Raw genomic sequence first — 27,100 nt, forward strand, 5'->3', positions numbered from 1 at the left:
GCTGTATCTTTCACTGTGTGACACACATTGGCTTCGACTGCCTGGTCCTCTTGCCTCTGCTTACAGGGTGCTTGGATTCCAGCATGCATTGTCACACTTGGTTTCTGATACTCTTTCTGAGCCGTCTTAAACAGACTCTTCTCTGAGATACAACTTCCACAGTGAGTGTGCTTTGCATTAAGAAATGGATTGCACTGGTGACAGCTGAGGATAGATCACTGCCTCCCAAGAAGCTGTGCACTTCTCAGTGCTGCAACACAAGTAGTCTCTGCCACCTCTCTGGTTTTCTTTCCTGTGTACTGTTTGTGATAGGGATCACTTTGTTCTTGTTTCTCCCTGTTTCTTGATTCTCCTTGTTTCTGTTTGTTTGTTTGTTTGGTTGGTTGGTTGGTTGGTTGGTTGGTTGTTTTGGTTGGCTGTTTTTTGACTAGGGTTTCTTTTGAGTCTGGGGTGCTAGTGTTGGCCTTTGGTGGGAGGACAGTAACACTGGGAACCTTCCGCCAGTTCTCAGGAACAGGTTGTGCCAACTGTACCGTCTCTGGTACCACTGCTGCTGAAACTGGTTCTGGCACCTGGTTTTGCATCAGATTGAAGGGTGTTTTGTTTTTTCAATTTTGTAGAGTCACTGAGCAGTATTATATTTGAATGCCCCAGTGCTAATCAGTGAACCAGAACTTTCTGGGTCATGACATTACTTTATCAAGTCAGTTTTCTGCAGAAAACCAAGACCATTGAGCTGGTGACTATGGAGCTTGGCTTCTAGCTAGAAACCCAGATTCCTGTATGTGACCTGACCTCCCTTCCCCAGTTTAGTAGGCTTCACACGGAGAGTTAAGCTCTCAGATGCACTTTCCTTGAAGTTGATGGATGGCAGTGGATTTGGCTGACTGCTCACAGGGTACTGTTGGGTTGAAGTGGAGTTCTAAAGTGAATTTTAAATTAGTGGTTTGGGGGTTGGAATTGAGTTAGGTTAGTCTTTCAAACAGGAAGCATCGATTCTTTGGACACTGCTCTTACCAGAGCCATTTATTTCCCTGTAGTCACCATGTAACCTTCCGTTTGACTGGTAGAGCTGTTACAAGTAAGAACATTTTAAAAAGAAAAACTGAGCTTTGATTTACTTTTATACTTTTAAATTTTCACTTAGTTATTATTGAGATATTGTGTACCAAAAAATAGTGAATATGTGAGTATTTAAAGGGTTTGAGATTATGTGCCTATCAGTATTTTCAGTCCTGTGTTTTGTCTCTTTGAAGAAAATGGAATTGTTTTGCAGATAGTGAACCCACCTTGAAGGCACAGCAAGCAGGAAGGACACTTCAAACTGGAGCTTTCTCTGCAGTCCATGTGCCAGGTTGTTTGCAGCTCGGAGGGGACTGGACAGTTCTGGTCCTAAGACAGTCACTGAACCTTTAACTGTAGTCTGTGTTATGATCATAGTTGTAAAGTGAGGTCAGAGTCAGGACTGACCCTCTGCTGTCGCCTCCTTTCTTTCAGGAGTCATATATTTATACTTGTTCTTCTCGTTTCAAATGAATGGTCTTATGAAAAGCTTTGTGTTGTTTCTAGGGAAGGATCTGTCCTCTCGGAGCGAAACTGACCTGGACTGCATTTTTGGGAAAAGGAGGAACAAGAAGCTTGCTCAGGTACCAGCTGTAGATGTGCTGCTGTCTGTGTGTCCCCATTCTATTTCTTCCCTGAGGATGAAAATGTCACAGACAGCTACTCACCCCACTCCTACCTAAACCTCTAGATCCTGGGGATGAGATGGACAGTAGATAACACCCTCCATTTTACATAATGGCTTGTTTTAAAATTGGAAGATACCAGTGAAGCCATAATTCATATTCTATTAGATTCCATTGAGCTGTATATTGCACAGAACTTTTGCACTACTTCCAAATGTGAGAGACAGCCTGCCTGTCATCCTGATGTGAAAACTAAAGACTTTAGCTAGATTTATGGAGAGAATGAAAATTCTTTCTAACAAAATTCCAGCTAACAAAATCTAGAGTTGCCACAGTTCAGTTCCTCCATGAATCTGGTATGCTGTGCCTTTGTTCTTTTGTTGGTTCTTGCCAGGTATGTGGTGACCATAGAAAAAAAGACAACCTTCATTATCTCTAGCATTTTTTCAGACTGACTGATGTCTTTTCTTCCTGGGTAGTAGATATTTGTTACTCAATGTTACGTTTAGAAACTTGAGAATTGTCTATGAGGAGAGACTTTGTTGAGCAATTTCCTTTGTAAATTAAGGCTGGATTCTTATGTTGCCTAGCCCCTTCTCTGCCTCACTCCTTTAGCAGAGTGAGCATGGAGGAAGCTGTTTCCTAGGGCTCCCAGTGGCCTGCTGAGGCTGGTGACTGCTGAGTTACATGGAAGGTGGCCTGTCCTTAGTGCTGACATGATCTGATAGTGGAAGAAAATAGTTAAGTTTTGTTTGTTTGGTTGGTTTTAGATCAGAGTAAATAGCACAGTAGATAAAGTAGAGTTGGGATCTGCAGAGCCCACATAACAAGCCAGGTAGGTGTGATAGTGCATCTGTAATTACAGATAGGGGTTCATGGGGGTAGGGACACCACAGAGGATCTCTGGAGTGAGCTGGCTAGCCAGACTGGCAGAGATAGCAAACTGAATGAGAGACTTTGTCTCTGTATATAAGGTGAAGAGCAATAGAGGTAGACACCCAAAGTCAACCTCAGGCTTGTATTCATCTGTCCCTATGTGTGAATACATACTGTTCATATGAGAAAGAATTCTTTTTAGTCTTGGTAGACAATCCAGGTGAGGACTGCAGTGATAAGGAACCTGGCTTGGGAATGCCAGGGGAGCCCTGGACCACAGCTGCACCAAGAGAGCTGCTCCACCACTGTCACTGTGTGGCTGGGCTTCACAAACCTCCAGGTGCCACACAGTCACCTAAGGAGCCTGCTGGCCTGCAGATTCTTAAGTCTGCCTGTTTATGGGGTATATGGGTATTGTTAGCCCACGTGCACAGTAAGGAGATGAGTCCATTTGTACAGCCACACACATGCAGAAAACAATCTAACTGTGCTAAGGACAACAAGCAAAAGTCTCCCTATGCAGTCCTATCTTGGAAATACATTGGGTTTACTTTTGAGTTCTTTGTACAGATGCACCTTCCTTAAATAATGTTGCTAAGAAACCTTACCATGTTACTTACAGCAGTCTGCACAGCAAGGGCAAAAGGCCTTTGATCAGATTGGTTTGAAAATACTTGTTTTGTTTGGCTCCTCTTCTCAGTTGGATTATTGTGTTTCTTCTCTTGACCCCCATAGCAACATTGGCTTGAATTTATATTTTGCATTGCCAAACATTGTGTCTAATGATTTAATTGTATCTAATGAAGAAATCCATCTACTTTATTGTACATACGGACTTTTTCATCTGTCAAGTACTTTTGTCAGGACAGTGAGCATCTTAAAAGACAAAGGACTTGCTTTGTATCCAGTTCTGGGTTCCTAACATGTGCACCATCCAGTATGGAACATGGTAGGGTGTTCACTTAGTAAATAGAAATTTAATTGTACATCTTCTTGTAAAAATTGGACTTCAGTTTTTAAATATTTTTTAAATGATGCCTTGCATAACTTGAGACTGGCATTTGAATATCTTCTCCTTTAGGAAGTATTTATCAAGCTGCCTTCAGTGCCAAGCACCATCTGCTGGCACTAGATAGTAGATTCTTGAGGGGGATTATTGGATGAATACTTGCTTGTGCTACTTTATGTTTTTAAAGATAAGTACAGTTTGTCAGAAATTGGCTTTCAGACATCATCTCAGGCTAGAGTAGTTTTCTAGCTGTCGCTGTCTCCCGTTGCACTTGTCACCACAGGCCTCTGCTCTGACTTCTCTGCTCACTTTATTGGTGCTCAGCATTTCTTCCAGCTGGAGAGGCTATGGGAGGAGCAGAGCTCCTGCCTGCATCTGGCTATTCAGAAGAACTTGCTTAATGAGTGAAGGAATATCACAAACTGACAATTACTCAGAGCTGTTAGTAAACTGCACTGAGCTAGGATGGACGCCGTACCTGTCTCATTTTTGAGTTCTTTCTTTCTCCAACATGGTTCTACCTTAGTTGGAAATCAGTGAAGCAGAGTGCTTCCTAAATTGGATCTACCTACGTCCTCTATGGAGACAAAGAAGTGGTCCAGTATACTGAATTGAAATTACTTGGGCCTTAGGAGGAACTTGTTACTTCTAGGAATTATGTATATGTTCTCAAGAGGGGGGAGGGGCTGTCGTGTGTGTGTGTGTGTGTGTGTGTGTGTGTGTGTGTGTGTGTGTATGTGTGTATGTGTGTCCGTCCCACAGTTTGCAGATTGAAGTTGGAAGACACTGAAAAACAAATTCCAGTAGTTCCTATCTGGGTGAACTTCCTGATACTTTCTAGTTTGCCCCCCCTCATTTTTTTTTCCCTCCCCCACCTTCCCCGTTTCCTTCCTCCATCCAGCTTATTTCCTGATTCAGCCTTATCACTAGAGAAAATACTCCTAAACCGTATCGAGGTTTAGAAATGTGTTACTAACAGTCTCACTTTGTTTCTTTAAACAACAAGCCTCTGGCATAGGCTCCTGGCAAGTAAGTGTGGTGTCGTCACCATATGACCTGACTGAATTAGAACCTTGCATTATTTTGTGTACACTTAAGATACCAGATTAATGACGGCTTTCTCTGCATGGCTTCTGTAAGTGCGCACCTTTCTCATCTCATGTAACACGTCCACTTGGCCACGTCTTGCCCGTCGTTTCACCTGAGCGCTGCTTCCACAGTCCCTCTCTGTTTGATCACATCAATTCATGAGCCAGTTCACACCAGCCTTGTTTTCCCCGGTTGGATGCAGTACCTTAAATCTCTTTTGTGAAAGATGATTACAAAAAGAGGTTTGTTTTTTTTTTTTTTTCAAAATGTTAAAGTATTTCTCACTTAAAATATCTTTGACTAGGAGGCTTGTTTTTGTCCATTCATTCCAGCTTTCCATGCTAATATTCTAGGTTGAATTGGTAAGTAATTTAGAGGATGTGGCCCTCCATCTCTGTCCTCACTGCAGAGCCAGGCACCAGAGAGACAGGCATTTGTGATATCCTAAGCACCTTTTAGAATAAATCTTGCCCATGTTCATAAACATGTGGTATGATACACTTGGATTCTACAGTTGATTCTTCATGAATAATGATTTTCATATTTGTCACTGTCTGACCATTGATAACAGAATCCAGATTCAAATAATCTTAAGTTAGAACTTTTGGTCTAAACTTTACCTCTTGAAGGTGAATTAATGAGATGTGTAAAGTCTGATTGAATCATTACATTAGAAGGTAGGACATGTAACCTGATCCCAAATTAACCAAGGGTAAGACTTATAGCATGGCTTTGGCCTGAATATGGGCAGGTGCTTCTGTAGAGGGTTGTGCCTTTCGCTTGTTTGCCGCCAGCAGACTGACTTGTTGCCTTCAGGCCTGGGTGCCCTATTTTAAAGGAGTGTGTTTAGAGATATATTCATGGAAGAGGTTTCTCAGATGTGTGCTGTGCACTGGAGCAGGCAGCAAAGTCGGGTGTGGTCCACAGGTGAGCCGTGAAAGGAGGAAGCAGGAGCTTAAAGGGGGGTCTGTGGGGACAGCTGCTCTGGGAGTGAAGCAACTCAGACTGACCACTGGGTAGCAGCTAAAGATACAACTGTGGTCCATTTCCAGCAGGAAGTCCTGTGTAGGTTAAGAGTAACTGAAAGGCCCGTGAGCCTTCATTCCTAAGCTTTGATTCTGGAAGATGAGCACTTGGAATCACCTGTGTGACTTGCTGCTGGTATCCAAGGTACGCCATGTTTTACTGAGTTACCAGCCATCATTCATTGTTTAATTTTTCTTGTTTCTCATAGTGGACAACTGGGCTTTGTCCACTTACATTCTTTGTCCAAGAGGTGGATGTGAAGCTCTTGGAATGGTTATTCCAGAGAGTGATGGCAAGGGTCTTGGATAGTCTTGGATAGTCTTAGTTTATCTGTAAACTCAGTTTCTTATCTATGAAATAAGAGTGCTGAATTATATGTTCTGGTAGCATGTTTTGTTTTCCACCAAGGGACTAGACAGTGCATCCCATTCCATACATTCTCTTACAGGTTCCCTTATGACCTCTCCACCTCCAGCTGCCCTTCCCCAACCTCGGGTGGCTTTGGTTTGCTTGCAGCCAATAGACTGCCTGTGGGGATGCTGTAGAGCTTTGGAGCCCATATGAGCTAGAACATTTGCTTGGAGCCTTGAGGTGAGCTGTCATCTGCCTTGAACTACTGTACTAAGAAACCCAGCACCCACATGGAGAGCCCTGACCTTGCCAATGGCAGGCAAGGCCACAGGGAACTAGGATAGAGGCGGGCTTTGAAGGCATCTGTGCTTCTAGTACACAAAAGAAGTAAAATTCCTGTGCCACTGGGGTTCCTACTAGCCAGTGTAGTAGTCTTTAAGTCAAGGACTAAAGGAAATTGTGATGAAGATGCTAAGATGCATTCTGAGGGAATGGCCATAACTACTCTCTAGACATGCAAAGCATCTATGCGTCTGCTCTAATAGACTGCTAGGTGTTCTTTAGCTTTCCTTGGAAGCTAGAAAGGCTGGTAGTTTTCCATGCTTGTGTGTGGAATTGCATAGCCTGCTGCTTCCTCCATCCATCAATGTACTAAGTATGCTGTCTCCTGGATACGAGCAACTCTTATCTGCACTCTTTTGCATTTGGACTTGCTTCCTTGTACTTCAGTGCCTGCCAGTGACCTGAGGATGGAGGAGACACCTGGACCTTGTAGCCTGAGGGAGCTTATATGGCAGGAGTAGAATGTGGGGGTGGAATTGGCCATGGGGGTACTTGCTTGCTCTGGATCCAGAGAGCAGGAGAAATCATTGCAGTGAGCAAGAAGCATTGCTGAGCCACTTTTCCTATCGAGCCCAGCCTTTGATAAAAGGACGAAGAGCAAGCTATTGACTTTTAGGTGTCTGTTCTATCAGTGGTCTGTTAATCACAGAGGATAAATTATTGTTGCTCAGAAATGGGAAGGACTACCTTCGCTTGAAGGCAGTTGTGCCTTCCTTTTATTTGTTTTTCCTTTATTGGTAGGGCTCACTTCTAGCCATTTGCTCCTTGGGGGTTTTGTTAAGGACTGAAGGGAAACTGAAGGGCACTCTTGATTTATCTCCTATCCTTTCCTTTTGGTCACTCCACGGGGCTAAAATAGCCGAGTTGGCTTTAATATGTCGCCATTAGAGACCAAACATTAGCTGCAATAAACCATCATGCCTCACAATGAAAAATGTCCCCTGATTGGCTAATTAATCAGTCAAAGGGGAATGACATGGCTCTCGGCTTGAGGGACTCTGCTAGAGAGAAACAGGCTGTTGATAAATGGTTTTCCAACAAATTCATATATCAAGGAAACTTAGTCATTTTTTAACTACAGTTTGTGTGACTGCAATTTTTTTCCCCAACTTTTTCTTTTCTGCTGCTCTTGCTGTTTAGGCAGCATTTTTGTGTTGTTGATAGAAAAGTATAGGATTTTAGATATGAGAAAATAAGTGCTCTCTATTTACCCCTGTCTGTTAGCCTGATTGGGTTTTCCTGTCTGGGCTTATTCGTAGGTGAAGTCCAACAGCTTTCTACATAACAATTTGTGAGATTATCCTTGCCTTTCTTCCTTCAAAGTTAAACTCTCCAGACTGTGGTTCACACTGCCTGAGGCATGGTTGTTGGCAGCACTTATCTTTTCCAAGTTCACATTTTCTCATCTTTAAATGGGGCCAATAAGGGGTTCCCCTGCTTTGGCTGTGAGGGTGAGGGAGGTCACCCGTGTGGCATTTGCAGCAGTGGCCAGCACACAGAATGGACTCTTTGAATGTCTGCTATTATTTTTTTTTTACCAAATTAATAATACCCATAGGTGTGGAAACGTTAGGCTGCATGGAGTAGCTCCTAATGAAAAAGAGCGCTCCTCCCTCAGACCACACTGTTCCAGCTCTCTCCTGCTTCCTACGGCACCTTCAGCTCTCTTATCTTTGTGTGTTAATATAGAATCCTATATTGACATTTCTTTCTTTTTTTTAAATTTGCCTCAAAATTTTATTCACAATGCAAGTCAATTTCTTCCATTCTGAAAGCATATCTCATAGTACCCTGGAAAGATACAGGAAATTCCCACAGCTTCCAGAGATGGAAGGTGAGAGGAGATGTTGGGGACTGGGGAGGCTCTGCAGTCTCAGCCTTCCTGTCCTTGCCTCTCGCCAGAACATAGCTGATCCTTGCTACCACCCCTCTCACCCACCCAATTCTGTGATAAAGACCAGTAAATCCATTCCGATTTAAAAATCAAAATAGCCAGGACATGAGCTTCTGACCATCAGTGGAGAGGGAGATAAAGGAACAGGTACCATCATTGCCTGTTCAGGGCCTGCTTTCTTGCTGTATTGTACAGCCCTGATTATCCCCCTCATCTGCTGGTACCTGCACAGAGCTGATCATAAGTGGTGGTTCTGACTCACTGTCTTTAGTAGTTGCCCACTGAATAGCATTTAAGTAGTTGTATAATTAAATTGATCAACAGATTGAACTTTAATGCTAAGCTTATTATATGGGTTTCTTTTCCTATTGCTAGCAAAAGCAGCTTAAGGAAGGAAAGAAGGGTTAACTTTGCCTTCTAGTTCCAGGGTTATATAACAGCAAGAATGTGAGGCAGCTAATGACATTGCATCTATAGTCAGGAAGAGATAAAGGTAAGATAGCCTGTGGGTCTTGGGGATTGAAGTCCAGTTATCAGACCTGGTAGCAAGTACCCTTACCCACTGAGACATCTTGCTAGCCTGACTTTCCCTTTTTTATTCAGTTTGGATTGTTGCCCATTGGATGGTGCTGCTCCCATTCAAGTCTGTCCTCCTCAGTTAAACCATTCTAGAAGAATCTAGAGACAACAGGAAAGTATATCTCTGTGGTAATTCTAAATCCAGTCAGGTTGACAGGGAAGATTAACCATCACAGTTATGCATACTAAGAGCTACTCAAAATAATTTAGATAGTAGATCTGATTTCAACAGGAAGAAAGGTATTTTCTGATGCTAATCAAGAGCCTTCTATCTCACAGATCAGTGTTGATGTCACTCCTGGAGTGACACAGTCAAGTCCCTGAAGAAAATTGAACTTAAAGCCAGTGAAGTCTGAAAGTAGTCTGTAGTTATAGAAACTATAGAGTATAGAGGAGAAAGCTTAATACCCTCATAAAGAAAGAAACAAAAGTCCAAAATATAGGATATAGCTCAAGAGAACTGGCATAATTTCAACTACAAGCCCATGGTGTAGGGGGAAATGAGGTAGTGGACAAAACAGGGTGCTTTGTATAGAGAGACCCTGTGCAGCATAATAACCATGTGTCCGTGAAGGTTTGGTCCAGACTTCATTTGGCTATACACAGGATGGCTAAAGTCTGGTTCTTGATGTGTCTTAAATGCTAATACTTACTTTATTTGGTGTACTGTTGGTGTGATTGTGTAAGGAGGTTTCTCGGCTTCTTACTGAGGTGTATTGTTTGCTTATTTTTTATGGTGCTTGGCATCAAACCCAGGGCCTCGTGCATACTAGGTAAGTGATCAACCACTGAGCTATAGAGTCCACCCAGAATTTTGAATGGTATTTTAAAACTTTAAAAGTTGTTGGAAAGAGTGTGGACATGCCTTAGTTAGGGTTTTTATTGCTGTGAAGAGACACTATGACCATGGCAACTCTTATAAAGGCAAACATTTAGTTGGTCTGGTTTATGGTTCAGAAGTTTAGTCCATTATTATCATGACAAGAAGCATAGAGGTGCACAGGCAGACATAGTGCTGGAGAAGTGGCTGAGAAGTCTACATCCAGATTGGTAGGCAACAGGAAAAGAGAGTGACACTGGGCCTGGCTTGAACATTTGAAACCTCCGAGTCCACCCTAACTCTTCTCCAACAAGGCCACACCTCTTAATAGTGCCACTCCCTATGAGCCTGCTGTCGGGGCCATTTTCATTCAAACCACCACAAGGACCTTATTACATTTTTTGCATATTTGAAAATTAAAAATTTGTACAGGCTTTTGTTTGTTTTGTTTTTGCTTTGAGACAGACTTTCTCTAGCTATCTTTCAGCTAACTCTGTAGACCAGTCTTTTCTCGAATCCAGGAGTCCAGCTGTCTCTGCCTCTTGGGGTGCTGGGACTAAAAGCATGTGCCATCATGCCTGACTTTTTTTTTTAAAAAAAAAGATTTTTAATGATGTGTTCCTTACCATCTTTTCCCACTCTACCAAAGACAGCTTAATAATTCTGTGTGGTAAATTTAAAATGTCACCATTCTTAAGATGTTCTTAGTTTCTCTGATAATAGAAGTCAAGCTGTTAGCAGAAAATAAATGTTTTGGATCTCTCTGGAATCTAATGCCCATTCCTTTGAGTACCCTTGAGTCTCTAGAGATCTAAGACTCCCTCCTTCCAGTCATGTGAGGAGAGAAGTGAGGTGAGGGAGTGGAGTTCCTGGTTCCACCTGGGCCCGTTGTTACCTCTTTCCATTGCTGGGTTGTCAAGGCTGGGAGGAACAGGCAGACTTAAGACTATACAGTAACTGAAAGGGTTTTGCTGTCATTTGGGATCTGGCAGAGACAGAAGTCCCCAAATCGGAGGCATTTTTAAAGGGGGTGCTTTTCTTGTGTCACATAGGATTGGAGTGCAAAGCTTCTTTTTGCCTGCAATATTGGAGTTATTATCCCCATACAAGTAAAATGCCTGTAGCCTGGGGTGGCGTGCTGAGTGTCTTTGGTGTCTGCTTAACACAATCTATATTACAGATGGAGTGTCCTCTGCCAGGGAACCAGCTGTGTGTAGCTTGAAAAGCCTCACCTTGAATCATCTGTATGTGTCCCTAGAAGGTGTGGCTTGTGACTTGCCCCAGAGGCTTCTGGATTCAGTGCCATCTTGCCTTTTGTTTTTAAACTTGTTCACTTTACATCCTGCTCACTGCCTCCTTCCAAGTTACCCCCTCCCACAATTCTTCCACACATCCCTTTCCCCTTCTCCTCTGAGCAGGTATGTGCCCTTTGGTGTCCCCCTACCCTGGCACACCAAGTCTCAGTGAGGCTAGGCGCATCCGCTCAACTGAGGCAAGCCCAGCTAAAAGAACATATCCAAGTACAGGCAACAGCTTTTTTATTTGCTCCTTTATTTGGAGTTGTGGGTTCTCTCCTGTGAGCACTTGTTTATCAGTAGGGTGCAGTGGTACTTGGTGTGTCTTCACTTCCCCTTCACTCTAGAGGAATGATGCTCGTGTGCCACATTAGATGGTTCTAGTATGTGTAGTCTTATTGTTGCTATTGCTTTTTGGCCAGCACAGTCATGGCCAGTGCTGAGGTACCGTGTCCTCTGACAGCTGTGTTCTTTAGCAGCAGGACTCTTGCTGCTACTTGGAAATGCAATTCCCAGCAGATAGAGTGGTACCAGGAACTCTTTCTCACTATAGGGCTTCTCTCAGAGGCAAACCTTGGCTGGCCTTGGTCTAGTCATGTCTTTTGAGTGGAGATGGCTTAAGACAGGAACTTGGGCTCAAGTCCCCATTATGTCACTTAGTCCTCAGAGTGACTGGCAGTTTTATAACTGCACATCACCTCCAGAAAAAGGAAGTCCAGGGAGAAAAAACTTGTTTAGTCCACCATGAAGCAGGTGGTGCTTCTGTGTGAAGAATTTTAAAAATTAAATAAACCCCAGCGGCAGTGCAGTCCTCACTACCAACCCCAGTGTTCTGGGTTCCTGAATGGAAGATGCATGCACAGCCTTTATATTTTGATATGCCTAAATTGGCTCAATGGCTGGGCCTCCATGTGGTGAACCCACCCCCACACCTCTGCTGCCGATAATCCCAAGTTATTACTTACTGAGTCCTACATTCTCTCTTGGCTGCTCTGAACCCAGAGTGATGCCCAGCTGGACCACACTCTCCCAGCTCCTTTCTGATAGCTATGCCTCCCTGTTCTTCACTCTCCTCAGGCATAGCAGTTCTCTTCTCCTTCTCCTGGCATGGGGATCTCCTTCTCCTTTCTCCCTGTCCCTAGCCCAGGAATCCTAAAAGTCCCTCCTGTGTCTGCCCTGCCCAGCCATTGGCTGTTGACATCTTTATATACCAATCAGAACCAACTGGGGGCAGGGTCCCTCAGTGTCTTTCATGCAAACAGGTTTTTGGGGAACATAATTAGTACGAGAATACAAGCAGCTACATTTCCCCCTTTTATCCAATTAAAAAGGCTTTTCTCTCAAATATACATTGAACATGATTATAACAACTATATAAGCTATAAAGTCTGATACACAGTCATACTTTAATACTATCCAGTCTGTCAGTTTTGTCAATTTAGGCACATTACGCTATCATCTACCCTAACTTAAAGAGTTTACTATTCTATACCTAAGTTGTTTTGATTTTACCTCACGTTACCATCTGAAAGCCATCCTATCAAATTTAGAACATCTTCTTTAATGCTAAACAACTTAAGTTCAATTATGAGACCATAACTAGTCTTCAAATCCATCAGAAATCTGAGAAGGAATTAAATATTACCTGAATATGTAGTAAGCACAAAAACATATCTTCTAAAATGTATACAAGTTGCTCTGGGCTCTGCTTCTTCATCTGGGGAGCCTAAGGCCTATGCAGATGTGAAGATTCACTGTTACCTTTAGCTAGCTAGTCAGCCAGTGCCTAGATCCTGATCAGTTGCTCTGTTAGAGGCAAGGTGAGTTGTGGTTTGTGCTTAGCAAACCCTCAGTGAACCATCTGATTTCCTTGCTTCCTCTCTGCACTATTTTCCTCTGTAGGGTGAGCCATGATTGTTTCATGATGCTAGGAAGAAGTCACTGTTGTTGTTGCTTCTGCTGCTGCTGCTGCTGCTGCTGGTGTTGCTGGTGTTGTTTTGGTGGGGTTTTTTCCCTTTAGTTATTTGGTTTTTAGTTTAGTGTTCTGGTTTCCCTTTCTTTTCCCCACCCATTGGAATTGTGTGTGTTAGACAGAGGTTCTGTCTGTGAGCTACATCCCGGCATAGTTTGGGTCATTTATTTGTCCGTTTATTTTTGAGACAGGTTCTCCCTATGCAGTTCATGCCAGCTTTGAGCTCATAATGTAACCTAAACTGTCCTCAAACTTGAACTCTCCCTGCTTCCCCCTACTGAGTGCTAGGTTTTAAATGTACACCTCTGCCTGTCCTTGCTAAGGGTTTTTAATTCTAGGACTCCATTTTTCAGGAGCAGCGTTTTCATAAATGTCTTATCTCAATCCTCCTAAGCAAAGACAATAAATCTAGAGCAGAAGCCTTTCTTAGGATCCTATAAGATGAAGTTGCCTTAAATTTAGCCTTGGCCAGCTCTGTGGTCCCTACACTGAATAGTGCAGGTCCTGCACCACAGTCCATTGTCTTGGCTATAGGAAGGCTGGGATGAATCCTTTGTTTTAGCATAGCACTAAAAATTCCTACTTGTTCCCAGCCAGATCATATACATTAATACCATTCTGTTTTAGTTAGCTGTGACCAAAAAAGCCCAGTTTACTAAGTAAATGGTTCAGTAGAAGAACCATGGAACAGTGTTCCCTAGCATTGTGTGACACCCTGTGGTGGCTTTGGATCACACTGGCATGCTTCAGCTATACAGGTTTGTTTCTATGTTATGCAGTCTACAGTCATCAAACTCTAGGAATAGCAACAAATCCTGAATTTCAGGCTTTTACTAGGTTACAGTCCTGGATAAGGTCTCACTTTGTGGAAGTGACAGCAGAAGTAGAAGGATGTAAAGCAAATCATAACTAGGTAATGAGTCTTACAGACCAGAAATGACAAACAGAAATGAGACCGTGTAGTAAGTAGCAAGAGCAGGGCTGTCATCATTTCACAGACCTGCACCAAAGTCCTCTAGCCTTCTAGTCATACGACTTCCTGCAGGAATTCAGCCCATCTGAGCTTCACTGGTCAGCCAGAAACACAATCCCAGCATTGGCTACTGAGGTCCTCATTCAAGCATCGGTAGAAAGTCATACTAACCAGAAAAAAACTCCTTTGCCCAATAATAATAATAGTGTCTTTCCTTAGCCTCCTGCTAAGAGACTCTTACCAAATGACTGTGTGCTGTGACTATAGCTATCAGGCCTCTGTGCCTCATCACATGTACAGGTCACACTTTTGTCTGATAAATCACAGTTGAGAGACAGGTAGGATGACAGCTGTAACACTCTCTCCCTTGGATTTGGCCACCTGGCTCTGCCTTCTCTGGAGGCTTTTTCCTGATCTTGTTCCTGTCAAAGCCAAGTGGGTGTTGAGGGAACCGCATAGGACTCTCTTATAGCAGAGTAAGCTGTAGTGTGGAGCCACAGCAGGAAATGGAGGCAACAGTCTTCACCTGCCTGAGTGCTCTCAGGCCTCTGGGAAACCCTGCACTCATACCAAAGCCACAGCGCTGACACTGAGGCACACACACCTGCTCTTGTCAGTTTTACTAGTCATCAGGATGAAAATTTCAAATCACTAGCATAAAACTGCAGGCCTATAGTAAAAATTTAACTTAATGACTTGCCCTGCCATTTTTGTGACTATTTCTTAAATGGCAACATTAAGAAACTTTTCTCCAACTACCATGCTTATTGAAATAGTTTAAATAAGCTGGAACTTATCAGTTTTCAAGAAATTAGACAGGTCACCATTTCTAATTCCTTTCTGTAAAAGTAGGTTTAGGGGCAAACTCTCAATCTTTTTAAATTTATGTGATGGAAGGTTGTCTTAGTTAGGAGTTTACTACTGTGAACAGACACCATGACCAAGGCAACTCTTATAAGGACAGCATTTAATTGGGGCTGGCTTAAAGGTTCAGGGGTTCAGTCCATTATCATCAAGGCAGGAACATGGCAGCATCCAGGCAGGCATGCTGCAGGAGGAACTGAGATCTCTACATCTTCATCTGAAGGCTGCTAGCACAATACTGACTTCAGGTAGAAAGCCCACATCCACAGTGACACACCTACTCTGACAAGGCCACACCTCCAGCATATTCAAACCATTACAATAGTCTATTTCTTTTTCTTTCTTTCTTTTTAAAAAAGATTTATTTATTTAATTTATATGAGTATACTGTAACTGTCTGAACACACCAGAAGAGGCATCAGATCTCATTACAGATGGTTGTGATCCACCATGTTGTTGCTGGGAATTGAACTCAGGACCTCTGGAAGTAAGTGCTCTTAACTGCTGAGCCAACTCTCCAGCAGTCTATTTCTTACAAATAGCAGAAAATGATACATAAACAGAATACATCTCTGAGTATCATTGATCATAACCACTAAGTAAGAGGTAAAATGTTCTTTCCCTGGAAGACCTGCCAGGAAGAGGATGGCTCTTCGCTCTTGTGATGGCTGTGTTTCCTACAGGTCATTCCTCTTTGTGCAGTTTAGGGTGTCTTTTGAAAAGCTGGCACCAGGTGGAGCTACTGAGTAGTAACGTTCATGGCCTCCAGTTCATGGCTAAAGACACTTAAATATTCAGTCTTTGTCTTAAGTAGACAGACAGGTTGGCATTTTTAATCAGTTTCTAGAGAACTGATGTAAGATTGCAGAGGCACAAATTTAAAATAATTCCTTTTCCTCCATTTAAAATAAAAGATGTTTTCCCCTTTTGAGAGTTACAAAAGCAACAGGTGATTAAAGGATGTCAGCTTTGTCCAGTTTGTTACCAGTGTGCTGTTCCACACACCCATCCATAATGTAGCTTCAGAGTTGCCTGCTTGACTGTTTGCACTCAAGAGTTCTAGCTACTAGCTGGGCTGATTAAAAGAACTTAACTATTTTTATTTCGTTAATAATTTCCATTGTAGAGTTGGAGATATGGCTCAGTTATTAGAGTACTTGCCTAGCATGCATGAAACCCTTGGGTGTAATCACCACCACCCATGGGGTAGAGGCAGATCATGCTGTAGAAAAGCACATATTTGGGGGTAGAGGAAGATTATGACTAGATCAGCTTCAGTTGAAGCTGTGGCCAGTGCCTTGTACTAGTTCTTCCTGTCAGCATTGCTATGAGACAGGGTCTCACCCCACCCAACTCCCAGGTGTCCTATGGATTATAGATATTTGGAAGCATGTAGTCAATTAACAAAGCTATATTACAGCCTTCTTAGATTTTTCTGTGTTAATGAACATGGTCCTTCTCTAAACATCAGTTAGTTATCTGAATGTAGAACCTATTATTTATATATTTATTTATTTATTTAGGCTTCTAGGATTAAATTGTGGAAAGATGTTCTAGATGACTAAGAGAAGAAACTACTGATCAAGAATAAGAAATGAAGACAGAGCAACTTTGCCAGACAAAGACTGTCTGGAGTAAGCTGATTTGATTCATAGTACTTTCCATGTCCTTGTGTGGTCCAGTCATACCCATAGCTGAGGAGACTATATTCTAAGACACCAGTGGATTTTAGAAACCTTGAATAGTATTGAGCCCTGTGAAATGTATACTATGTCCTTATTCTATGAACTGTAGTATTGCCAAATAGTACTGGAGATAGTCTGTCCCAGGTTCCATGCCCTGGAGTAACTTTTGCAACCCTCTGCCTATTCTTTGGAGTCATTATTAAGTAAAATATGGGTTCTTTAGACACAAGACCTATGACACTAGGCAGTTGATCAGATAATGTAAATTATTACCAATGACTAACAGGTGAACACCATATATATCATGAACACTGAACAAAAAGACAATTCATATTCCAGTCAAGATTATGTCAGATGTTATCACACTTATTAGAACTGTGAAGTTAAAATTGTATTTTTCTGTGATTTTGCATTTAGTATTTTCAGACTGTGGTTAAGCTTGGAAACCTAGCAAACTGAAGCCATAAGAAAGGGTTGTTGTATATAGTTTGGGAAATTTTAGAACTAAACAAATAGAATAGCAATCTCGAAAACATGCCTAGTAAGCTGGGTTATCCGTATAACAGAGAATTGCTGTCATGGTTTTTGTGAGTCTGTCCTCTAGAACACAGACTGATGCCAAATGGATATGAGATAAAGGTGGAAATGCAAGGTAGTCAGTCAGCACAGTGTCCGTATCAGAGTTTCGCACATTAATCTCTACTCTGATTAAAATTCCTTTGTGTTCTACATGGCCTAGGGGGACCTGTGCCTTCAGTCCTTGGCTCTTTGACTTCATGGTAAAGCTCTTCTTCCTAGATTGCCCATTGTTCAGGTTTTACCCAGAATGCCCAGAAGCCTCTCATCCAAGCAAATGAGTCATTTCTGTGCATCACTGTGTGCTTCTGTAACCAGTTTCAGCTCCATCCCTTCTTCATCACATTCCTGTGTGATCCTACTGGTACTCTAACCCTTCAGCTTTGCCACCACAGGGCTTGCAGCATCCCTGGCTACTTCCCTGTATAAAAACACTTGAGACACTTCTGTGACTGAGTTAATCATAAGCCTTCTTTAGGCACTTAAAGCAGTTGTTCTGTTTTTGCTTTTCTGTACAAATTCTTTGTTCAGATGAATGGGGTGGAAGCTTAGAAACTGTGAGAGACATGTGATGTTCATGGGTGAGAGCCTTTTTGTGATTGTTGGTTTGTAGTGACTGTCATACTTGAAACTCTCTAGCATGGACCTTTATGTTAAAAGTTAGGTCACTTTGATTTTTAACGCTGACCAACTTCAGGTGACACAGTGTGTTTTGAAAGGCTTGGAGGTTCATTTTATTTTCCTATAAGCAGTGAGTAAGCCATGAAGTTCTGAGGTAAATGCTTAGTTTTTCCATAAGGTGACATTAATTGTTGGAGATTTTGGTTGATAGCTTCCGAAGGGCGCTTTTGCTTCTTTGATTATAGGAGTGTTGGAGTGGGACCTGAGCCAAGCCTTTGTAGCTAAGCTAGAGAAATTTCTATGCACTTACTTGTCTGAGATTGAGGTTCGATAACCTTTAGCCATGAGATTTAAGAAACATCAACAACAACCAAGTCTCCTAGGTAGCCCTGGCTGGCCTGGAACTCACAGCTATCCTTCACCTCCTGAGTATACCAACAGGCCTGCCTGAGGTGTGGGTTTTTGTTTGTTTGTTTGTTTTGTTTTTTTCTCTTGTAGATCCAATAGACTTTTTTTTTTAATATCGAAATTTCACCTAGCCAAAATGACTTTTTGTAGCAAATTAATCTTGAGTTTTTTAAATAATTTTTTTGTTTTGTCCTTTTTTTTTAATTTATTTATTTAATATATGAGTGCTCTGCCATCTGCAGGCCAGAAGAGGGCATTAGATCCCCTTGTAGATAATTGTGAGCCACCATGTGGTTGCTGGGAATTGAACTCAGGACCTCTGGAAGAACAGCCAGTGCTCTTAACCATTGAGTCATCTCTCCAGCTCATGTGTTGACTTTCTAAATGTAAAACTCTAAGATTATGGGCTGGTGAGATGGCTCAGTGGTTAAGAACACTGGCTGTTCTTCCAGAGGCTTTGAGTTCAATTCCCAGCAAGTATGTGGTGGCTCACAACCATCTGTAATGTGATAATGCCCTCCTTTGGCATGTATATGTACATGCAAATAGAGCATTCATATGCCGAAAATAAACAAATAAATAAACAGTAAATCTTAGAAAGAAGTAAGGAAAGAAAGAAAAGGAAATCAACACACTCTTGAATTTTATTTTCCTGATTTAATGGGCACCAGTCTTCCCAGTGAGTTATCTGGAAACATGTTCCATGTTTATTTCCCCTCTTTGTCACCATCCCTCTTCAGCGGTGTTGAAGTCCTCAGTGTGACTTGGTCAGGAAGCAATACAGTAGTTTCTGTTGCTGGGAAGAATTCAGAGTGACTTTTATGTAGTGTCATTAAAAACTAAGCACCATCTTTACAAAGTTTTTGCACTAAGATTAGAGCTTGTAATGCCAAGTCTAATTTGAAGGCACCTTACTACTGATTTAAAGTCATACCAACCGAAGAAGTTATTTGTATGTTCTGATTGTTTTAGCCCTAAGTCCACAGAGAATAATGCTAACTTTGTGACTAACACAGCTCTTCTTTGTAGGCTAAAGGAACTGTTCGTATGGACAGTTATAGGCTCTTTTCATTTTATTACAATTGTTTGGTGGGGGGGGGTGCATGTGCTATGGTGTGATGTATCTCAGAGGACAACTTGGTTTTCTCCTTCCATCATGTCCTGGGGATTATACTTAGGTCCTCAGGTTTAGCAGCAAGTGCCCTTAGCCACAGAACATCTTGCCAGCCTAGAATCTATATATTTTGTTATACTTACAATTAAATTATTAGAAAAAGAAATAGCAAACAGTCAATTGTGATACATAACCAAGAGTTGAACATTCATAGTTCTTAGGGGTCTGCTTAAAAAATGATTTCTTCATTTGCCACTCATAATCTTCTAATTTTGTTTGTGTATGTAATGCATGCGTGAATTTGAGTTTGTGTGTGGGTACGTGCGCCTATGTGTACAGAGGCCAGAGGCTGTGTGTCTTCCGACCATCAGAGATTCAAACCCAGCTTCTTCTGATTATGTTAGGCATTCTATTGACTGAGCCATCTCCACAGTCCAACTTTCCCATTCTCAAAGAGAAAAATCAATAAAGAATTGCTTTGTTAATAAAAATTATTGCTGCCGGCCAGTGGTGGCGCACGCCTTTAATCCCAGCACTTGGGAGGCAGAGGCAGGTGGATTTCTGAGTTCGAGGCCAGCCTAGTTTACAGAGTGAGTTCCAGGACAGTCAGAGCTATACAGAGAAACCCTGTCTTGAAAAACCAAAAAATAAATGAACAAATAAATAAAAATAAAAATTATTGCTAAGCAACTATCCAGTCACCATTTTAGCTTATACTTAGTTGCCCAAATTTAAAGCCATGTCTATATCTTTGACTACAGTTTTCATCTCTGTGCCAAGCACTATTGCTTTACACGCCCCAGATGAATTATTTACCTCTTTTTTTGAACCTGTTTTTGTTTGAATCTGCTATAGATACTTACTGCAATAATGTTTGTTTAAAGATTATCTGAAGCTAAATCTGTCCAAGAAATAAGGGATATAGGGAAAGTGCCCATAGATGACTCATGTTACTGTGACTTGTAACAGTGTTAACTGTGTCCATGGCACTGCTGTGAGGACAATGCCCTACTCTTCCTTTCCCCTTTAAAAGTTGGCATTTTTGGTATAGCTAATGTTAATGATCTTTCATAATTCAAATGAAAATAAATGTGATTATTCCAAAGGGCATGTGTGTCCTTTCCCTTGTATCAGCTTGTTTGAAGTTTTGGGTAGAAAAAGTAATGATCTGGACAAAACTTTTAAGCAGACTGAGCGTAGAGCCCCACCTTTTGGCTCTTGACATGACAATAATTCATTGAAAAGTCTCTTGTAGACCAGCTAACAGAGGAGTGTGTAAATAATGTGCTTGGTCATTAAAACAGTGCAGATAGATACTCTGAGATACAGATCTGAGGTCAGGAACTACCAAAGCTTTTACTTGTAAGAAGTTTCTGAAGGGCAAAGCCTTGCTATCATTATCCTCACTTTTATCTTACCCCTAGAAAAATGTCAGCATGCAGGGGGCACTCAGAAGAAGCAAGTGAGGGTGGAGACATATGTGGCAACTGTATTGGGACAAAGCTGCCTGGATGGTCCAAGCTGGGCTATGCAATGGATCATGTTGTGAGATGCCCAGCAAGAAGAGGAGGTACCGTGCTGCTGCCAAATGGAATGAGACAGTAGCCTATCCTCATGCTGACATACCACAGTGCTTGAATGTGGGCACCTTTCTCACAGAGGCCTGCCTTCCTCCAGCAGGCAGGCATTGCTCCAAGCAATCTAGAAAGAGCAAAGGGTCAGGGAGGGCTTTTCAACAGAAGCAGGCCATGTGCATCAGAGAGTAGGAAGATTCTTGAGGAGGCTGCAGTGGCCAGGTCTACCTACCCAAGGTGCGGAGAACTAGGGAAGGGCATGGAAGGCTAGTATGCATCTACCAAGTCTAGTTTTCTAGGGATCCAAGTTAGTTGCCCTTAATTCAGAAGCTTAACCTGCAAGAGAAAATATTAGCCAGTGTCTGGACTCCTCTTGTTGTTCCAAGTGAAGGACAGGTGTTCTAGTAGATTGTCTAGTTTCTCCTTAAAACTGCATTTACAGAGTCCTCTGTGGTAGAGACTGAGGAAAAAGTGGGTGTCATGAGAGCCATGGGGCCTCCAAAGACTAGGTTCTTCTTTCTGGTCAGCCTAGAAGTCTTATACAGGTCCTAGGCAGAAATGTCAGCAGCAGAGCTAGCTAGGAGGTATCCTTTACCTGGGTAGTACCAGAGAGAGGTGACTACCATCCTTCCCTTGTTTCAGAACTTACACTTGAGTTGTATGGGGCTAGCAGGTCCTAAGCCCATCAGGGACAACCACAGTAGTGAAGGTAAGGCCTCCTGAGCAGAAATAGCTCACTACTTTTTTAAAAAGAAGAGTTGTTTCCAGCATCAGCCTCAAGCCATCCTAACTGTAACTTGACTGACACCAGTCACCTCTATTCTTGGGTCTAGTTTGCCAGCTGGCACAGCAGGCATGATTTGAATTGTAGGTGTGTTGAAATATCAATCTCAGGCCCCAGAATGGCTGGCTAGAGCCTGGAGCACCTTGTATCCCTGCCTGGTCATCTGTAACTACCACCATAACCTACTGGATTTCATCCATAAGGCTGTATACACTTACATACTGTGAGAAGGACTAGAATCCACTCTAGGATTTGGGACCTGGAGAGAAAGGTTGTTACAATTGTTAAAATTGGTTTTGTCTATAGGGGTGGGTGTTGCAAGGTGAGTATAGACTCCAAGAGGAGGGTGGTGCTTTAGAGAAACGTAAGACATATGTAAAGAAGTTTAGACACCTTCTTTGCCTGCAGGTAAAGGATCTATGAAGGGGTTCAAGCATCAGAATGGCATGATTGTTTTGCATCTAAGGAAGGTATTTTTGTCTGCAGAAGTGGTAAGAGGAAATGCTAAAGATAGTTGATCTGCTGTAGAAGCCTGAGTCAAGATTGTAGCACTGAGTTGGAGAAAGAACTAATTGGGGGATCCTGGGGAGATATGAGTGATAGCAGCTGGTAGCTTTGATTCCACAATAGGTAGGGGCTTCTCTGGGAGGGAAACCTCAGCTAGCTAACATACTGCCAGGCACTTGGGGTACCTTGGCTTGCCTGTCATTCTGTTACGTTTGTTGACTGCTGACTTTGCTGTTGAGTTTGAATTTTTACATTTCACTTGACTGAGGATAGGGTAGGGGAGGCTTTTCCTAATGTTTTCCTGTACAAAGCCATGTCTGCCAGAGCCTTCTCTTATGGTGTTGTGTCTTCCAGGTGAGCCACCTCTCTCTGTCTTACTTGAGAACGTTTATCTATCCTGAGCCATGCTGAAAGACATCACTTAACCTTTGTTGCCCCTTGAACACATGGGCTGAATGGGGGAAAACCTTGAGAGAGGCATTGGAACCTTCTGAAAGTGCAGTACCAGCAGTATCTGTGTGCAGGACAAAGGAGTGACTGCCTTTAACCAGCCCAGACTCAAGGACCGGCCCCTGCCACTGCCTACACCTAAAGGCAGATGTGCACTGGAGAGAGGGCTGGCTCTCAGGCTTATAGGGCTTTATGTATTGCTCTCTTCGTCTCACTCTGTGTACGTGTGCATGCATGTGTGTTAATTATTTTTATTTTCTGCATGTATGTTTGTGCATGAATGCCACATGCATGCAGATATCTGTGGAGTCCAAAGAGGGTTTAAGACTGGAGTTAATGGCAATTCTAAACCACCCAACTTGGTGCTGGGAACTTCAGGTGCTCTAGAAAAACAGCAAGCACTCATAACTGCTGAGCCAATTCTCCAGCCCTACTCAGGTATTTTTATTTATTTCTTGTGTGGGAGTGTGTGCATATGTATGACAGTGCTCAAGCACCATGCCACAAGCATGGAAGTCAGATGACAACCTGCAGGAGTCAGTTCTTTCCTATTAGAGATGAGCTCAGGTCGCCAGGTTTCTAATTACTTGCTGGGCCTTCTCTATGTGTTTTAATATCAAGTACTCTGGTATCAATAAAACAGTAAGTATCTACTCTAGAAAAGTTACGAGCTGTACTAGTTCATGAAAATGAAGAAAAAAATTTTTTTCATGATGCACATAGCCAAAAACAATGGTAAGAAGGTTGGTGCATGACCAGGCATGTGTAACAGTGATGACAGGTACCTGTCTGTCCAAAAGTAGAGTCAACATTGACAAGCTGTTGAACATCTATACCTAGGCACTTGAAGTTTGGTTCTGTCACTGAGCTGAGACGTATTCTTTGTGGTCTCCATGCTCTTTTCACTCCACCCCTAGCATGTTCCTCACTTGCCCACTGCAGCTTGGATTGCTTGGGCAAAGTTATGAGATGAGTAGGTTCTAGAAGCCTCTGTTCATCCTGATGGCAGTCATCACTGTAAAGTATTGCAGTGAGATTTGCCATGCCCTCACCACGCATAAAGACCACTGCTATGTGAGGCTGCTACCCAGCTGGGTAGTGCCATCATTTCAGCATATACATAGAGCAAATTGTCCTGTTCACCTTAAGTATTTATAATATTTGCCCCTTAATGGATCTGGATGGAAAAGCTCACATGGTGTAGCAGGAGAGCACACCTACCCCAGTGCCAGCTTTCTTCTCTGTATCAGGTTGTTGCAATCCCTCTCTCAGATGGGGAGATGATGCATTTGCTCACTTCCCCTTTATGCTCTGACTGCCTGAAGGATACCTGATTACCCCTGGAAAGTATCTCCAGTGAGCTGGAAGGGGCTGAGTGGCTACTGGGCCTGTCCCATATCCCAAGGCTCTTCAGAGTGGTTCTGCTTTTCCACCCTATCTCTGCCTTCATCCTGGGGTACTTCTCCCCCAACCCTGCTTTTCCCAATCTCCTGGTTCCCTGGCATTACATAATATTCCTGTTAGGATCAGTTCCTGTTTTGCTGGGGAGAGGTATTGTGACTCTTTCAGGGAAAACCCCTGGGCTGGCTTTAGTTGAAGCTACAGTGGCCAGAGCATGATCTCATAACGGAAATGTCGTCCTCCACCAGCCTCGCTGTTCCTGTCTGAGTCAGCGCACAGATGGGGCCACCTTTGTGCCGGTGGCTCCAGAGGCCTTCTTTCTTCTATGTATGTACTAGTCTGTACTCCTCAGAGGATTGTGAGTCTACTATACTGTGACAGGTCCAACAGCCAGGGACAACTTTCATGAAGGCACCATGGTGCTATCTTTCCCTGTGCTGTCCTACCAGACTCTAGTCATGGCTACAGAGGGGAGAGTCTTCCTCCCCTCTGTAATGCGTAAGTTTCAACATACACATTCCCCAGCTTAGCCAGTCTCCTTCCAGCTAGTCTCATACTCTTTCTCATCATTTGCTTGTTGATGTCTATTAAGATACAGATGCTTGGGGGAGGGAGCGGAGGCAGGGAGATTGCCCTTGCACACATGCCAGCATAAAGACTGGATTTTTTAATTCATAGAACCCACGTAAAGATAGGTGGGTACAATCTGCCTGTAGTTCAGCTGGAGTAACTGGCTAGTGAGGGTGATTTCATATTCTTCTCTGAGGGTGGTTTCATATTCTTCTCTGTTCTTTGGAATTGATTGTTGAAGTCTGTTAAGGCTCTTTGTCTTCAGGAATTCCCCACATTCAGGATTTTGTTGGGTCCATCTTCATAGTGCCCTTAAATACCGTTACTTTTAGAAGAAATCCTATGCTGAACCCCATGACACAAGTTAACATCCCTACCACGTCCGTTTATCGGTAATTTCCTTCATGTGGCTCTTTGCCATCTGTTAACTGAAAACGTAATCAGAGCTGGTGATAGTTAATAACTGGTATGGTTTCTTCTGCAGTAATAATGTCAGATAATGTAAATAGGGCCAGTGAGGTGGCTCAGTGGGTAAAGGCACTTGGTCCCTACGGTCCACATGACAGAAGAAGACAACCAGTCCCTTTTATCTGACCTCCACATGCACACCCATACACACACACTCATAGTAATAAATATTTTAGATTCTTTTTTTTTTTCTAACAGCATTTAGGTAATGATTGGTAAATGTTGGGTTAAAATCTGTACACTTTTGTCACCAATATACATATGTGTTGCTTCTGTCATCGCCACAAACACTTGCAAAATAACTGTTGTCTTGAGAGATAATTCTCTCTACCATAGTCTTAAAAACGATCAGGCAGTAGAAAGGACTTACTGGGTCCTGGTGCTGAGCTACTAAGGGTGGAATTGGGACAGGAAGCCAGTGAGGCTATCATTAGTAAGGAACTGGGGTGGACAGTTGGTTGCAGCTCGCTCTTGGTTGACCTCAGAGTGCATGCAGGTGGTACAGTCTGAAGCATAATGGGATGGAGGGTGGAGGCATAATTGGGCTGGGAGGAGAGGTGGTGGCTGTGGAGACAAGTCCTCAGCTAGTTCCACAGGAAGCTCTTCAGAACCCGACAGATAGCTAAATGAGCCTGTCCCTTGTTACCCTGTAGTGGTTATCCACTTCATCTGTCTCCAGGAATAGAAGCTGGCCTCTACCAGGAGTCTAATCCCAAACAGTTCTGCCAGCTGGACAGTGTGAGCTCTGGTGAGTAAACCACCAGTGAAGCAGGCTGGCACCCCACCCATGCAGCGGGCAAGCGGAGAGACTTGGGAGGACCACCCTACTCACTCTCCTGGCCCCTCCTGCCTAGACTGTTTCCCACCTTTACAACACCAGTCCTGTGTTAACCAAGAAGGCTGAGCAGGTTGGTATGTGATAGGAGCAAAAGTCAAAAGCCAATCATGCGAGAGAAAAGTTGGGTCCCACATTGCAGATAGGGCCTTGACATTCAGTTGTCAGGTCTAATTGTCCCAAGAAGTCCACCCAAGCTGTAAGGTTCTCTTTCCCTAGCATACACTAATAAACTATTCACGATACCTCAGCAAGTGATAGTCACTTCAGAAAGATCATCCAAACTCAGCTTCCTAGGTTACCTTTAATGATTAGGGAATCATTAATCATTGACAGAGGTGCAAACATGTTTACAGGTAATTCTACAGGATTAAAAGGTTTTTTGGATCAATGAAAATGTTTTAAAAAAAAAAAAAAGACCATGAGCCAGACCACATATTTATGAGGCAGACACCTTCAGAAGTAAAAGTTACTGCTTCATCTTGCTAATCACAGAGAATCATTAATGTAAAAATGGTACATACAGCCTTGAACTTCTGGTAGCCAATCCTGACATAATGAATTTGGTTTGATTTTCATGTCAACAAACCTAAATACTAAAGAAGAGAAAACCATTCTTAGTTCATTGCTTCAGAAACAGCTGGACACCTTCCTTCCAGGGAGAGTGCAAACTGTGCATACACACACACACACACACACACACACACACACACACACACACACCTTGCCCTCGGTGGGCCCCACATACTCACAACAGGTACTCCAGATGGTCATTCAACAGCACTGGTCACTGTTGTGGAAAGCCTTTGTGTTCAAGCTTTTCTTTTACCCTGAGTAGTTTGGGGTTTAAGAACCTTTGCTCTAGAGGAAAAAACAGCTTCCACCCCAGCTTATTGTTCAAACTGTCCCAGTGGGATTGCTATTCTGAGACCAGACTGTAATTAGTGCAGCAAATGTTTGTACATAAGCAAGCAGCATTAAGTTGCTCACAGCTACCTGAAAAGCGTTTTTTAAGTGATGTAAATAAACAGTTCCCTCTGCCTTAGGAGTTCTTCATGATCCAAACTGTAATTAAGTCATTAGCTGATTTATCACCTGGACACTGGTAGGTGGAGTCTAAGCATCTAAAGTAAGGAATTTCAATGAGAGAGTTGCTTGATAATTTTCCTCCACAGAATAGTTTAGGAGCAGGTTAAATTTAGCTTAAGTTAATAAGACCTCCTTGAGTGTGGCTTTGTGCTTCTTGGTTTCTATCAGTCTTTAAACTGTAATCTTGCACAGTTTCATTGGAACCAATTTATAACAATGGAAAAACTTTGTTTGCAACTT

At 42.7% G+C, this 27,100-nt stretch overlaps 1 protein-coding gene across 1 annotated transcript in view; it reads left to right on the top strand.

Annotated features, from left to right (window-relative positions):
• The window catches only part of Pinx1 (PIN2 (TERF1) interacting telomerase inhibitor 1), a 57,334-nt gene that overhangs the window by 15,674 nt on the left and 14,560 nt on the right, over window positions 1-27,100 (top strand). Inside the window, exon 6 of the mRNA XM_028758828.1 lies at window positions 1,570-1,646. Coding sequence (XP_028614661.1) covers window positions 1,570-1,646 — 77 coding nt within the window. The remainder of the gene's footprint in view (window positions 1-1,569; window positions 1,647-27,100) is intronic.

The sequence above is a fragment of the Grammomys surdaster genome, unplaced genomic scaffold (assembly GCF_004785775.1).
Source record: "Grammomys surdaster isolate TR1022 unplaced genomic scaffold, NIH_TR_1.0 126219, whole genome shotgun sequence".
NCBI lineage: Eukaryota > Metazoa > Chordata > Mammalia > Rodentia > Muridae > Grammomys > Grammomys surdaster.